Source organism: Episyrphus balteatus, chromosome 2, assembly GCF_945859705.1.
Source record: "Episyrphus balteatus chromosome 2, idEpiBalt1.1, whole genome shotgun sequence".
Classification (NCBI taxonomy): Eukaryota; Metazoa; Arthropoda; class Insecta; order Diptera; family Syrphidae; genus Episyrphus; species Episyrphus balteatus.
The window spans coordinates 45671233-45688803 of record NC_079135.1 but is presented as its reverse complement, the minus strand read 5'-3'; the positions used below and the strand labels follow the sequence as shown (position 1 = coordinate 45688803).

General features: G+C 30.3%; 1 protein-coding gene across 1 annotated transcript; it reads left to right on the top strand.

Annotated features, from left to right (window-relative positions):
- The first annotated feature begins 15859 nt into the window (after positions 1-15859).
- On the top strand, positions 15860-16989 carry LOC129909415 (probable serine/threonine-protein kinase DDB_G0293958). The gene is made up of 2 exons (XM_055986501.1): positions 15860-16811; positions 16856-16989. Exons 1-2 carry the CDS (start codon positions 15860-15862, stop codon positions 16987-16989), a joined length of 1086 nt encoding a protein of 361 aa, XP_055842476.1.
- Positions 16990-17571: the final 582 nt, after the last annotated feature.

The window sequence follows — 17571 nt, the reverse complement described above, 5'->3', positions numbered from 1 at the left end:
AAAATTTTTTATTTCATTTCGTTCATAATTCATGCAGTAGAGGGTTAAACCTTGAAAAAAACCTTTATTTTTCAAAGAAACCCAAACCTTTACAAATAGAATATTACAATAATTTTGTAAACTCATAATTACTTAACGCGGACTACTCCAGTCACATCACGTTCACCTTGGTAAGTCAAGAACGAGTATTTCTCTATCACTTCGACGCGACGGTGTTTAAATAAATCTAAAAAATGAAATAGTTTAGATCAATGTGTAGACCAGTGCCAATGCCTTCAAAAACATTAAAAAGTACAACAAAATCATAGTAGAATGAAACCCATTGGAAAAGGAGGTGAATATGATGAAAATTAAAGGAAAAATAAATTACGGGCGAGCCGAGTTCGGGAAGTGGGTGGGTTGAGTTTTTAATGTTAAAAAATGGTATATCTCGATTTCCGGCAAAACTACAAATCCTATAGAAAAAAATTGCATAGCAAAGTTGTAGGTAATAAAAAGATCTACAATTTTTGTATCAACAATTTTTTCACATAACCTCAAAATTTATGTGAAAAATTCAAAAAACCGAGTTTTTGGTTTTTTATTTTTATCTTTTTCAAAAACAAAAATTTTTCTACGAAATTTGGTGAAAATTTACCTTATTATGTCCTAAATACACTGTAATTTATTTGATTTAAAATATTAATTTGTTCACCTTATTTTGACTTAATACCAAAAAAACACCCTAATTTTCAATCGAAAATTCACGTGTCAAAATATCTGCTTTCTTCAAAAAGTCGATGGGCATTTCGTTTGTTAAAATGTCTATTTTCTGATGGTTTAAAAAAAATTTACATTAGTATACTATAGAACATGTTTTAGTAAAATGCAAAAAATGAAAAAAGCTGGAATTCGAAAAATTTTTTTTATCATTGTTTACAATTTTGGCCTATTTATTCAAATTTACACTTTAATTACTCAATAAACGTAGGATTTCATGTAATATTGATTAATGTTACGGTTTTTGAGTAATTTAAGTGCAAATTTTAATAAATAGTCTAAAATTTTAAATAATGATAAAAAAATTTTCAAATTCAAGCTTTTTGCTTTTACCGAGAACATGTACTATGGTATACTAATGTAAATTTTTGTTTACACTATTGGAAAGTAGAGATTTTAACGAACAAAATACCTACCGATTTTTTGAAAAAAGCTGATATTTTGACACGTGAATTTCCGATTGAAAATTAGGATGTTTTTTTGTTATTAAGTCAAAATAAGGTGAACAAATTAATATTTTAAATCAAATAAATTACAGTGTATTTGGGATATAATAAGGTAAGTTTTCAAGAAATTTCGTAGAAAAATTTTTGTTTTTGAAAAAGATAAAAATAAAAAACCAAAAACTCGGTTTTTTGAATTTTTCACATAAATTTTGAGGTTATGTGAAAAAATTGTTGATACAAAAATTGTAGATCTTTTTATACCGAACCTCGAAATTGAACTTTCGAACCGTCGAACCGCGTTTTGTTTGGCTCAGTCTGTCTGTCTTATCATGCTTTCTGGTATGACTGACTGTGAATCAAACTCACAAAAAAAAAAAAAAACTAATCGCATGATTCTAAATATTTTTAAACTAACATTAATTGGTTAAGCGTTGCACTGTCAGATATGAGATCCTTTCATTTAACTTGCTTTTCTAATAAGGAACAATATAAATTAATCGGAAATCCTCTACATATCATTTATCATTAATTTCTTTCAGATAGAAAACTACGCATACACACCCATTATTCAATACCTATACTTAGAGCAGCGAGGAAAGTCCATATTATTTAAAGGATTCCCTATTGCATTTTATTTAGCATGCTTTACTTAGGCGCCATACGACAGACCTACAATTTCCTACTACCAATATCCCCACAATACTGTTCATCCACACCGCCATACGATTCAAAGAGAGTCTTTATTTTTTTTTTAATTTTCCGCTGGCTAAAACAATAGGAAAATTGATAATAAAATTTTTCGTTCTCCGCCAGTTCGAGTAAAATAAGAGGGGAAAGGATAGAAAAACAGATTAAATTCCAGCGCCAAAGGGAATTACAAAATTCACTATGCCTACCATTCCCAATTTTCAGCTTTGGCTTGCCTGTTGAGTACTTGTATGGTAAGCAAATTCTCTTCCCTCTCTTTTCACTCCGTCGCGTCGTCGGTCGTCCTCGCCTATTACGAGTTCATTAAATAATAATAATCACAATCCAACCCGAAAAACCCCCCTTTTTTCAGTATTCTATTATATTTCTGTATACATTATTCGTATACAAAACTGGGGTCGACTACACTGACTATGGGTAGAAGGAGATCCTGGTTGTACCTACTCTTACGGTAGAAATGCATTAAGCCGATTGAAATGTTTGTCCGGGCGTAAAAATCCGAGCGTGTATTTAAGTGCATGCATATACGAATGCGGTTCTACTAAAAAGCTTCAACATTAGCGGCGACGCCCGTTATTATGTGGTCAGCCTTACAGCGTTTGTACATTTAATTGTACTATGTTTTTTTTTTTTTGTATTTTTGGGGATATGTTGCAGAATGAGGTTAAGGCTGTTGAACAAAAAAAGGGGGGTTTTTGGCTCTCCACCACTAAAGCCACCGATTGGCAATCAAACTAATTTGATGGAACTGTTTCTTTTATTTTATACTGATGGTGTTTTTTTTTCGGGTGGATTCGGAATTGAAATTGACGAAAAACAAAAAAAAAACAGATAATGTTTTGCTAAAAGCCAAAAACATTGTTTGATTACTTTCGAGGCTTTTTGTTGATTAATATGTTCAATTTGTGTGTATTTTTTTTTTGTTTCAATGTTTACATGAATGGTTTTCCCCAAATAATCTTTTTTTGTTTTGAGACCTTTCCAATAACTGAACTTATGTGTTTTGTTTTTTAAATGTTTTCTACTAAATTCTATTAAATGGTCAGTTAATGGCATCGGCGGTTGGTATTTTTTGAATTCGCAAAACTGGTAGATACATACTTGATAACATAGCCGTAGCTAGGATTTTATTTCGGGGGGGGGGGGGGGGGGTTACCTCAGACCGAACAAAATTTTTTTTTAGGAATCACAAAACTTTTTTATCAACTACATGTAACTGCATTCGATTTTTAATTGCGCTAAAGCAAATGGTCATTAGAACTTTGTCGAAGCGAAAAACTTGCCAATATACTTTTCACTGCCTGACGTAGAAGAATTTAAAAATTCACTGAATATAAAATAGCCGAATATTCTGCGACATCTCTAGTTTAAATTGGCAAGAAAATTTTTTTGAAGAAATAAATTTGAACCAAAAGGCTTTACACAAAAAATTTTTTCGTGCAATTTTATCTGTAAAAACATTGAAAAATGCACTGAAATTAAACTATATAAACTTAAATTGTTTAATTTTCTAATTTGAAACAATTTGATAATAGAAAGCTAAATAAAAGGATACATCTATTTTCGTTTATATACTGGATTTAAGCTTACCATAGAACAAAAGTGGGTAACAAGAAACTGATGATATCTCGGATATTTAAATAGATTTAACGGTAATATTTCAAAAACGAATATTTCTGTCTTCGGATTCGAGTTTAGCAACCCTTTGAAGAAGTATAGTTTAGTCTCGCACCAAAAACCCTTACCAAACGTTGTAATGGACCACAAAACTTTTGTTTTCCCTTATAAAAATTTCATCAACTGCTTCTTTAACGATACAAAATTGGTAGAGACTTTAATTGTTAAAATACCCAAACAAACCATTTAGTGCTGCAGATATTAGACTTGTATTTGTTTATACTATATCTTTTGATCTTCTGAAAAAAAATTTCGGGGGGGGGGGGGGGGGGGGTTGAACCCCATTACCCCCCCCCCCCCCCCCCCCCCTAAATACGGCTATGCTTGATAATACTTATTTTAATGATTTTCTTAGAAAAAACTGGGTTCTATTCAGAAGAAACAATATTTTTGTCCAAATATTTCATCAATACCAGTGCCAATAATTTTTTGAAAATAAAAAAATTATAAGCAGCATAAAGGGTGGTGAGAAAATTTAGGATAAATGGTATATGAAAGGGGAAAGATAAATTGCCCACACACAAATTGGGGGAAAGGGGGTGGGTGGGTGAAAAGTGGGGTGGATGTCAAAAATGGTGTTTTTTAACAATTTCTGTCAAAAGTAGACCTATTATCGAAAGAAATTAAATGCAAAAGTTTTAGATAGTAAAAGTGTGTACAGCTTTTACTTAAACCATTTTTTTATATACCTAACGATTTTTTGATTTTTCATTTTTATCTTTTACAAAAATGGTTAGATTTAAAAAAAAAAACTTTTTTTTTATTAAATTGTGTGTAAAAACTATACTTTTGTTTAAGAAAATATTGAGAAAAGTTAAAAAAAAAAAAAAAAAACGATTTTTCAGTAAATGACCGACAGTAATACATTGGCAAGAAATAATTTTCCATAGAAACCAAATTATACTTCTCTAATGGCCTTTAACCTTCTTATTTTGAATTTAGAATTAATATAGCTCTTACGTACAAAGTTTTTGAGATATTGAATTTTGAACGTCCAAAACACTATTTTTGTGATGTTTTGGCATGGTAATATCTCAAAAACGTGATGTGATAAAATTTTTCTGACCTGACACCATCAGAAAAATATATGTTCTTTGATTAATATAAAAAAAAAAACTTTTTGACTAGTGATATCAGACAAAGCAGGAAAAATCGAATGGCTTCTTCGATTTCACTAGTCAAAAAGTGTTTTTTTTTTTATAGAAATCCAAACATTTTCTTAAACAAAAGAATAGTTTTTCCACACAATTTTAAATAAAAGTTTTAAATTTAAGTAACAGCATTCCAAACTCTTCAAAAATCAAAAATTTTTCGGTAACTTTTTTGATTGAAAAATAGGCTATTTTTTTAAATTAAATTCTTCAAAAATCCAAAAATTAACATTTTGCTCAAAAAAACATTTAAAACAGATAGAACCCATAACAAAGTAATTTTAGTCAAGTTTAGCTAAAATCCAACCATTTTTGTAAAAGATAAAAATCAATAGGTAATGAAATAAATCGTATTTTTGAATTTTTTCCAATATTTTTGAGGTTATATAAAAAAATGGTTTTAGTAAAAGTTGTAGACACTTTTACTATTTACAACTTTTGCATTTAACTTTTTTCGAAATTAACTCTACTTTTAACGAAGAAAAAATAATAAAAATAACAAAAACTATTTCTATTTTATGTGAACTTCAAAAAACTTTTGACAGAAATCGTAAAAAACACGATTTTTGACATCCATCCCACTTTATCATCCACCCACCCCTTTCCACCAATTTTAGGTATAGCAAAAATAAAGCCCTCTGAAAACCACATTGGCACTATTCTACAAGTAGCAAAAAGTATTTTCTTTTTACATTCCTAATCAATCCTAAAACTAATTCCTTTTGGTTTAGTGAAGAACAACAAAACCTTTTCATTTCCAATACAAGAATATCAAATCAATTTCTGAAACCCAAGTTTATAAACAAAAACTATGTACTTTGAATCTTCCATGAACTTGCACTTTATTTAGGAAGCAACATCCTAAAGAGCGCATCCTTTTGCACCATTGATTCACTCCATACACAATCCTGCATCATTGCAATGAAATTCGAAAACCACATGTTGACCAGAATCCCGCTTTCTTGTGTGTTTGTCCGTTAATCCTCTCCTAGATAGATCCTGGTAATAATGAACCTTTTACTATATGTGTGTTGTGTTGTATATGTATGTTTGCCTTGTGAATATCACACCAAGATTCAAGTGCTTCCCATAAAACAGGGCCATGAAGTTCAAGAGAGTGTTATTTGTCTGTTACGTCAACAACGGAGGAACTTAGAACCGAGACCGAGACCAAGACCGGGACCTTAATGAACAACATTGCCCTTCGTTGTATGTTCATTTGAAAAAGCGTAATATATTCTCTTCCCTCTCCGACTCGCCGGACCCAACAATACATATACGCGGTCAATGTGCTCATTGTGTTCGTAGCTATATTAGAAGGAAGTATAGAAAGGAGAGTTTTTAGGGATAGAAATTCCACCAAGCAGAATATCCTCGCCGGAATGAAACATTCAATTAAAAATGCATGTTTCGTCTATAATACCATCAATGAAGGCTTTATTGTTCCTATCAAAATGCTTAAGAGTCTTGGTTGTGTAGAGAATTTTATATATATTTATGTGTTGAACTCATGCAATTGGTCAGGAGCGAACTTGCTATTAGAGGTGGGAATCTTATGGAACTTTATTTAATAATTTCTATTTCTATTTCGTCGGTGGAACCAGAAAAGTGTGTAACTCCAAATTTTCTAAAAAATTAGATTTGAATGACATCTTTTAGCCAAACCTGATATCTACCGTTCCTTAAACTGGAAATCCCCTTAAAGTTCATAGTATTTATTTTATTAGCAAATTAGAAAATGGTAACTCATACAAATGCCTTCCAACGATGAGGGTTTAATGCTCTCCTATAAAATTTGCTAAAATGGAGTTACACACTTTTCTGGTTTCACCGACGATTTGGACTTTATTTCATACTTTTATTTATTATTTTATTCCATACTTTCTATTTAACAATAAGAAATAACACAAAATTACGCAAAATAATAATACTGCGGTTTACAGCCAAAATGGACACTCAATCCCACAATTTTGTTCATACATACTTTGACCTCAGGAACTTGAAAATCACTTAAAAAAAAATTACGATGGATACATTTTTGAGATATGATTTTTGAAAGTTTTTTGTCGTTGTTTTTCCCAGCATATATAAATTTTGTTCGGGCTATACTTGAGTTATAAACGATCAATATGAGCAGAACAACCAGCACTTGAAATCTGAATAAGTAAAAAACTCTAGAACAACTTTTTTTTGATAACTGCAGATGTTTAAGAACAATGTATGAAAACATTTTTAAAAAATCGATTTTTTAAAGAAAATTTTTATAAAAAAAATTTATACTGAAAAGATAAAATCAAAATCTTTTGAATCCCCATTAATTTAAATTTTTCATGTGTAGTAAACTTCTTGGCAAAGATAAAAAGATAATTTTCTTCAAAATCTATGGATAAATTATAATATATAAAGATATTACCATTTTTGTAACGATCAATAATTTCCAATTTTTCTGTTACTTTTTGGGTTTTTGTCTATAACTTGAAAAGCAAGCTGAATTTGAAAAATTGTGTTAAGGAATTTGTTGTAGATAATTAAATTTCCTCTCGATTTTATTCTTTTAAAAAAATTTTAAAATTGAATTATTGTAAGAACTTTATTAAAAACTATTCAAAAAAAAAAAGAGAAAAAAACGAGATTTTTCATTTTTGAAGTTTCCAATCCGCGCTTTTCTGTTCTTTTGGGAGCACTTAAGACCTAAGCAATCCACCCATTAGCCTTAGTCTTTTGATACATTTTGTGTTAATATGCAAAAGAAAAAATACTGATGTGTGGATACGACTCCAAGTTGTCATAGGCTAGGAACACACATGCGCCTTTGGTCGCGCGACTATTCATTCGCAAATGGATCACAGCGATATCAATGACTAGATTCCTCCTTATATCGTGACCTTTCTTTATTAAAATAAAATGAAATGATATCAATTGACTGTGGGCACAGTTTTCAATTTCTTTTCGCGGGAAGTTATCTGTTCACAGGCATTGAATTTGAAATCATCGTCCATTTTTGCTACCGAATAATCGCGCGACTAAAATCGCATGTGTGTCTCTAGTTAACCCTCAATGATGCACTCTTTTCGAAGTTCAATAAATAAGATGTTAGATAAAAGATGTTATTTTTCTCCTTCTAACTTTTAAAACTTTGCAAAGATTCCAGTTTCTGGAATCCCAAGGGTCCAAAGGGTCCGAAAACACAATTCAATTTCTAAGTCATTTAAAAGAACAGTGCTAAGTGTAAGTTTTGAAAAGGTCAAAATGATTTCCATCAGAAATTAATTGACCAGCTATCGCAACATTTTATGACTTTGTTATGACTTTGTTATCTTCAATTCGAAAACGGAACTACGTGGTATCGAAAAAATGTAATTTTTAATTTTTGTTTGTGTTTAAAAATATGTAATTATTTTTCAACAATCACGTTGCTTCATTTTTGTCTTATAGCTTTGCGAGTGTCCTTACAAATAAGCAAGCGACAAAGTAAAAAAAAATACAGTTTTTTGTTTCTTGCTGAGGAATTCTAGAGTTTTTTTTAAACAAAAAATCAACCGATTTTGCTAGCTCAATTGATATATTCGATGATAAGTGACTCATCTTACTCATTCAAATCGTTTTTGAAAAAATAGTGAATTCCTTCAAGAGAACAATTTTTGGTCTATTTTTGATCAAATTCTAATGCAAACAAAAAAAAAATAATCGCTAAAAAATAAAATAATAAAAAAGGTTACGTATACACCATAGAAACCTAAACAAAAATATTAGCCAATAATAGAAAACTTAAACAATTGATTCTATAAATAAAACTTTTAAAACAGTATTAAATATATATAACATTATATATTAAAGTAATGAACCATGAGGTTTTGACCCAGACACAGCTTATTACTACATTTTCAAGATTGGAAATTTTTGACAGAAATACCAATTCTTATACAGAAAATTGAAATAAACTCGATTTTTTATTTGGCCTCCATCTTGAAAGAACTGCATTAGTATTGAATTTTCACGTTTTGATACATAAAGAAAACTAATTTTTCTCTAGGTAAAGATAACTTCAGTATATTTCGAATCTTCAAATACCCCTGAATTTCTTTTAAAGAGGGAAATTTCTAATTGCCAACATTCCTTTCAAAGTTATTATTTTCAAATTTCTGTCTATGCTTGTTTCAGAAATCCACTCCTGGGTTAACATTTAAATCTCGCTGCCTCGCAGGTTCACGAGAATGCACATTGTATAAAAGTTTGAGATGGCTACTAAAATGCACAGACAGGGGCATCGTAGTCGTCGCGTCGGCAAAATGCAGTGATACACAGACTGTGTGTCTGATACTATCATCCTTTCTCGGTAATGAACTGAGTTTATCGCTCTTGCCATTAAACAGCTACATCCTTTAGCTGGCTCTAAGGTTAGGTAAGTACACATGTTCCAGTTAGCTGTGCTTTTTTGGAATTTTCAGCTTCGAGCCATTGCCATTCAGGATGTAAAAGTTAATGACTGCATTTGTTCATTTCAAGATGAGATCGATATTTCAACAGGTGAAGAGCATCATCGCACAGGCTTGGCTAGGCATACAGATGCCTCATCGTTGCTCCTTACATTTCTTTGCATCTCGTAAAGGTTATATACTTTAGCACGAGCATAGGATGAAACGAAGCGAAAATACTACGACGCGACGACAACAACGACGACGACGTACGTTATCAAATGACTTTTCCTCCAATAATGGAGGCAACTTGAGGGACTTTTATGTTGAACTCTTAATACTTGCTGATGGCGAAAAGGAATGTATAGGAGGCCCTTTCCTCTAATAATCCTGAGAAAATTGCACAGAGTCATGAAATTAGTCTGAGCAAAATAATGTGCAAGGGCTGTGTGATTTTTTTTTCTTTTTAGCTTTTTGTAATTTCATTTTTTTTTTCTTTTTAACTATTTTTTTTTCCTAGACTATGGCTCATATATACACATAATAGGGATTGATCAAAGGCCTGATGGGTGTAATTTGAAAATTGTGCCGCGTTCGCTCTGATTCATGTTCATTTAGTAAATTGATGTTGGCGCTTTATTACCATAACTGCTATCGTATATGTATATGAAACGGTTATATTGCAGACCAACTTTGGGGTGATGGCCGTTTTTCGTTCAAGCAAAAGCTAGAGCTAGCTATTCGTACCTACATAAAAAAAACTTATATAGAAGAAGAAGTAGTAAAGTTAACCATAAGCGTGCAATGAAGTTTTATGGGATTGTTTGGAGTTAAATTGACTTTTAATCTGCCCATGTTGCTGGCCTTTAGGGAGGTCTTAATATTTATATGTGATGATGATGATGATGATGATGATGATGTGGTAGTGTAAGGGGGAAGTTAATAAAAACTAATTCGTTTTAATAAAACTCCGAACGGAAGTAATTTCCTTGGAAGTCAAAAAGTGGTTTATGGATAGAAGTTTTTTGTGTTTACCTAAAGGGTTTTTGTTTAACGTAAGTAGTTTGTCAATTTTTTTTTTTTTTGTATTTTTTTTGTTTCGAAAACGAAACTTTGTTTGGTAAAAAGTTTTTTTGGGTAATTTGTTTGAATTTTTTGATAAGAATGAAAAATTGAACTAACAACTTACTTTTTGATTAAATTATTTAATGGATGAACATCTTTTGTTTTTTTGAGTAACTCGAAAAGGGAATATTAACTATATATTTTTTCACAATTTTGTATGAACGGAAATGCAGTGAAACTTTTGAACTAACCGTATTTTTTTTTTTTTTTTTTTCATTTCCAGATTAGTTTTTGTCATTTTTGTGGATATGCAATGCAAATCACCAAAATCTTATTAAAAACTGTTGCCTTAGTTTTGTATTTCTTTTTTCTTAAATGATATTTATTTAAATTTGGAAAGCAAAAATTCAAAATAATAACAATTCACATTTTTGTGCTGTCGAAAAATATTTGTTTTTTATTGACGCAATGCTATCGCATTTTTGCTTTGAAATAAGAAGTCACTTGCATAAATTCACGAAATGATAGATATGATGACAATTTTTTCACACAAAGTATTGCTTACTGTCCTAGACAACCATAACCTATTATATAAGGGTGTCCCATAAGTAATGGATCAAACGAAGTATGCTGATAGGGGATCTTAAGGGCTCTCAGAATTTGGTAACTTGTTCATCCCAAATCCTTACGGTTTTCGATTTAATGCAATTCTTGTGAAATTTCGAAAAATCCCTTCTTGGCAACAGTATTTTGCTTCCTGCGCCCATTATTGATTTTTGTTTTCTAAAATTCTTTTACAAAAACATTGCCAAATAATAAGGAACAATTAATTAATCAAAATATTTTTTATTCCATACGCCATTTCGCTGCAAATTAACTAACAGTTTCAGTTTTGATAAAAAATCAATTTTTAACTTTTGTTTGAGAGCAACACATCGACAAAAATTTCTACGGTGTGAGAATGGTTTATTATTTTAAAAAGTTGCCCTGCTATTGTAGTTTTCAAAAATGTATAAAAGTTTCCAAAGTTGCAGTTAGATCAGAAAATATTACAATTTGAATTCAACAAAACAGGGTTTTTCAGAACAAAAAACAACCAAAAATAAACACATTTCTCGAACTGTTATTTGTTTATTTTTCTTTGAACAAAAGCGTCTATTTTTGTTTGTATTTTTGCTGTGAAAAACCCTGTTTTGTTGAATTCAAATTGTAATATTTTCTGATCTAACTGCAACTTTGGAAACTTTTATACATTTTTGAAAACTACAATAGCAGGGCAACTTTTTAAAATAATAAACCATTCTCACACCGTAGAAATTTTTGTCGCCGTGTTGCTCTCAAATAAAAGCTAAAAATTGATTTTTTATCAAACTTGAAACTGTTAGTTAATTTGCAGCGAAATGGCGTATGGAATAAAAAATATTTTGATTAATTAATTGTTCCTTATTATTTGGCAATGTTTTTGTAAAAGAATTTTAGAAAACAAAAATCAATAATGGGCGCAGGAAGCAAAATACTGTTGCCAAGTAGGGATTTTTCGAAATTTCACAAGAATTGCATTAAATCGAAAACCGTAAGGATTTGGGATGAACAAGTTACCAAATTCTGAGAGCCCTTAAGGAGGCCTATCACCATATTTCGTTTGATCCATTACTTTTGGGACACCCTGTATATTAAAGTTTGGTTTTGTGTACGTTAGCTAACCGGCCACACAGACTGACTTATCTTCTTAATTTTTTTTTTGAAATCAAAGAGGCATAAGAGGAGAAGGTTTAAGGCAAAAAAAATTCAAGATTTTATAGGGTAAATAGGGGTAACACGACATTGAAAAAGAGGCTATTTTCTAAACCGTAAGTCGTAAAGAGTTGACTTTTTTTTTAAATGATAGACAAATTTATTCAATAGTTAAAAAAGGTATTGAAAAAATTCAAAAAAAATTCAAAACCAAATTGTGAGGGTTTTTTTGCAGTCATAGACCTTCGACAAAAGACTAATTAGAGGTACGCAAAATTTTGCACAGAAATTTGAGTTACACCATAAGAAAGATATTAAAAAAAAAATTAGGGGTCTAAAATGGATTTTTTTCATAGGCCCTGTATTTTGAAATAAAAATTTTTGAAAAACAACCTAATTTTTAGGGACATTTTTGAGTAGTCTTTTATTTTTTTGGAATTTTTAAAAGTCTGCAAGAAATCTCAAATTTATAGGAAATATAGGTTTTAATCATGCGCATGCATGTACAAACTTTTGAATTTTTAAATCGATTTTTGACCGAATAACGGGAAAAACAATTTTTTTTTGTCCCAAGTATTTTGGCCGTTTTTAACAGTTTTTTATTTTTATCTTTTTTTCTTCAATAGATAAATGAATGAAATTTACAGTGTAGATAGCTAATAAGCAAGACTATATTTGTACATAGTTTCAATTAATTTTGTAATGACAAATTTGAAATATCGGTAAAATAAAACTCTATTTTTCAACACGTTACATCTTTTGATCTGGAGCTTACAAAAATTTGATTTATCTTTATTGAGCATCCTGATAATATTACCTTTCATTTGATATATCACACATAACGCTACATTAACTACAAGCTTTACAATGGTAAATTAAAAAACTTAAAAAACGTTTTTAACATAGGCCACTTTTTTTTAAATTTTAAAAGTGAATATTTTTAAATTAATTGGACGAACTTTTCAAGTTTTGATTTCCTTTTTGTATTGGGAATTATGACAAATTACAAAGTCGAAAATAGAAATAAATACAAGAAATGGCGGAACGAAGTCCGCCGGGTAAGCTAGTAAAATTATAACGCAGTTATCGTTATCATAGAAACAAAATTTAATTTTGAGTCTTACGATGTAACAACGGAATGAATCGAAAATTTTAGTGCGTTGAGCTATCGGGGCTTCGCACAGTGCGTCGAGTGTATGGGGGATGTGGACAAAAATCAGAATATAAAAAATTTGTGTTTCTTTGAATAAGAAAACCTTCAGAAACACTTATTTATGGTATATTTCATCAAAGTAATGATAAATTTCAGAAAAAATAATAAATATATAAATATCGAATGAGATCCAACTCTGCAGGCAAAATTCCTTAAAAAAAAACCAACTTTTTTATATTCAATCTTAAAACTGTTTTTTTTTATAATGCTTGATTCCTATAAAAAAAAAAAAAAAAAAAAAAAAAACAAAATAAAACATATAAAATAGAAAAAAAAAAACGACGTGAGAAAATTGTCCAAAAAATGACAAAAGTGCAATTAAATTCCCCGATATTTTGGAACAAAATATTTTGAAAGGCACTTTAGCATCCACAGCCTTTTGTTTTCTTATAACAAATTCATAAACCACCTTTATGTATGAAAATTTTACAATTTAAGCCAATTTTTCGAAAAAGTCCTTGTTTTTTAGTACCTACTGAAAATGAGTATACAAAAATGTAAATATTTTGAAAATGAGCAAGTATGAGGAAAAAAGGCGAGCATGATTAGAGAGTAGAAATATAACAGAACCTTGTGGCATACAAGATTCTGCTACAGCTTGCTACAGTCTGATATAAATTTAGTTTCCTAGTCACAAAAAAACAGACTTTTTTAGGTTAAATTTTTTAAATACTAATTTCACTTTACAAAAACAAACTGACATACACACCTGATCTACAGATAGGTATTTATTTTGATAATTAACAAAAAAGTCAAGAACATTTGTTTTCACTTAAAAAAAAAAGATAAACATCAATTTGAACTTAAGCTTCAAATAATCAAAATATCATGAAAAACACCACTAATCTTTTTGAATGTTCTATTTAAGCAGTGAAAAACTGTGTTTTAATACTGTCGAATATAATCCCTTCATGTGAAGCACCGGTTTTTCATAATATAATGGACTTGATTTTTTTAATTTTTGTCCAATGACCAGTGGCGTACGTTGAGTCGCCGGGGCCCCGGGGTAAGACTAAATTTTGGGGCCCCTTTGATATTTGGGGGCCCCTTCGTTACAAAAAAAAATTACGTATACGCCATAGGTTTTTTTTTTTGTATGGCTTATTTATTTTTAGGTTTATTTTAATGTTTTAATATGTTCGTAATGTACTTTGCTATACTTACTTAAAATGTCTCTCATAAAAGTAGTAAGCACTTGCACTAGGGGCCCCCAAAATTATATATTTAGAGACCCCTAAAATAAAAATTTTTTAGTTAAGAATTGATAGTTCTTGGGGCCTCTGTTCTGAAGTAATAAATACATATTTTATTTTCCATCATCGCACATATTTTTTTTTTATTTTGGGGCCTCTGAAAATTTATTTTTAGAGCCTCAAAATTAAGTGCTTAGAGGCCCCTTTAATATAATATAATTTTTTTGGAGCCAAGAATTAATAGGTATTGGGGCCTTTGTTCTGAAGTAATATTCGGAATGCCACCAATAACGTAATGTTTTTATTTTGGGCCCTGATGTAAGTTTTATCCGATATCACTTGTGTGCCTCCACAATAAATTAAAACAAAATAGCGAGACATAAACAAATAAACAATACAACATTGTATCGATCTACAATGTTGGATCATAGCATATACCCTTATGGTGTATTCTAATATTTATCTTGTAATAATAAACTGCGACATCCAAGCATCCACTGTTAGATGCTGTGTCATCATTTTAAGTAGTAATAAACTTCGACACCCAAGCATCCGCTAGAGCAACTGTAAGATGCTGTGTCATCATTTTTAAACAAAGAACATTGTAACGATCCCCAGTTGGATCATTTCAAATATAAAAATTATAATTTAATCTTAAGTTGGCTTTCGGGCAAGATACATCAAATCTTAAATTAACCATTGGACAAGACACATCCAATCTTAAGTCGACCATCGAACACCTTTGAGATTCAAACTAATAAATTTATTTCTTTTTTAAAAAATATTTTAAAGAAGTTTAATTTAAAATTGGCGCAGTCGGTAGGATCTCATTAAAATAAAATGAGATTCAGTGATACGAATCAAAAAGAAAATCAAATTTAATAAAGTGAATAAGTGAATTAAACCAATCCATGTAAGGAAAAATAAGTGTTTAAATTTTACTAATTCACAACCAAACTATTGATTGTATCGAGTAACGAAAATACTCAACACAATAAATCGATTAGTGAAAATAATCAAACCAAAACCAAATTAAAGTGCTTTATTGTATAAAAGAACAATAAAAGTGTTTTACAGAAAATATCCCAGCTCAAGCCAGTGCATATGGCCTATGCTGAAATTTCCGTAGAGGAAGGTATTTTCAGAAAATTAACAAATTGATCAAAATAAAATTAAAAAGTGTACACTCAAAATAAAACAAAGTAAAATAAAATAAAAAATTGTTGAAAGAAAATTAAATTCAAAAATATAACAAAACAAAATAAAAATTATTTGTTTAAAACTTTTGTGTGAAGAAAAAAAACGCACATTAAAAAATTAAAATTTATGGTTCATATTATAAAGTAAAAACTTTTTGAATCCAACGGCAAGTGGCATGATCGAAAGCCCCAACGAGTTCGAAAAATAGATGAAGAAGATCATCAATAAATTGAACAGAAATTCAAAAGAAAAAAGAAGCCTACAATTCAACCAACAAAGGAATCTAGAAAATCACACCATGGATCAACAAGCAGCAGCAGCAGCAGTAGCAGCAGTAGCAGCAGTAGCAGCAGCACAAAACAACAATGGTAGCAATATTAATATTAATAACAATGTTTTAATTCCAAGAGTCTTAGAACTCAATCCTTTAAAGTACATAGAAAGATTATCTACTTTTGACGGTAAGACACAGGACTTACCTATTTTTATAAGTAACGTAGATGACATAATTCCAACATTACTGACATACAACGATCAAGGACAAAGAATGTGTATTAATTTATTAAAGTCCAAATTCATTGGTCGAGCTAGGCAAACTATTGAGATTCATTCTCACCTCACTCAATGGGCCGATATAAAGGCTATCCTAATTCAAAATTTCGGGGGATTCAAAAACAGTTATCAACTGTATGATGACCTCAGAGCAGCACAGTTCAAAGGTGATGTGCTTAAGTATTATAATTATATACAAAGAACTTTATCTTTGTTAAATCAAAAATGTTTACAGGAAAATAACCAGTTAGACGTTCCTAGAAATAACGAAACAGCCTTAAAAATTTTTAAAGAAAAACTTCCTGTTCATATGAGAACAATTTTATATTCCCTAAAGCCTTCCAGTATGGAAGCAGCACTCCACGAATTATCAGAAGCAGGTTTTGTAACTCATAATTCTGATTCAAAACCCCAATCCAAAAATGAAAGTCCTAAAAATGATAGTAATTTTAGGAAAAATTCTAATAACAGAAATAATAACCATAATTACAATAATAAAAATAACCAAAGACAAAATAACAATTATCAAAGAACTTACGAAAATAAACAATATCCTCAACAAGTTGAACCAATGGATATAGATCCAAGTTCATCACAAGTAAGAAGAATTAACAAAACGAATTATATTAATAAAAACACTGAACATACAGAAGCAAATTTTCGGGATTCAGCCTCGGAAATTCACTTCCCTATATTAAGTTAGAAAAAGGGAACACTATTTTAAGACTCCTTATTGATACAGGAGCAACTAATAGTCTTTTGCGTGAACAAGATTCACCAAAGGAATATACAAAATGGCGTACTAAGCCTATGACAATACGAACCGCAGGAAATTCAATAACTGTAAATAAAGACGTAATAATACCAAAAAATTAATTTGCACTATCAGTGAGAACTGATTGTGAATTCCAAGTACATACCTTCAATGAAGAGTACAACGGAATAATAGGAAATAATATCCTGATCCCAAACGATGGGGAGATTAATTACAGGAATAGGACATTAAAATTGAACGGCATATTCATTCCATTTTTCTTCAGCGAAAATGAAGAGAAAGAATATGAAAGCTCAATCAATTATTTTAATGATATTAAACCTGTAGATTCCATATTAAATAATACAATAATTAAAGATCTGCGAATAGATCATTTAAATAAAGAGGAAAAACAAAAATTATTCAAAGCAATAAAAGAATGTGATGGAGCATTCTATAAAAAAGGTGATGATTTGACATTTACTAATCATGTAAAACATAACATCCCTACGGAGGATAACTCTCCAATTTACACAAGGATATACAGATATCCTGAAATCCACAAAAAGGAAGTGGATAGGCAAATAAAAGAAATGCTCGAATCAAAAATAATTCGGCATTCAACTTCGCCTTATAACGCCCCAATCTGGGTCGTACCTAAAAAAGAAGACCACGCTGGAAATAAGGAGTGGCGTATAGTCATT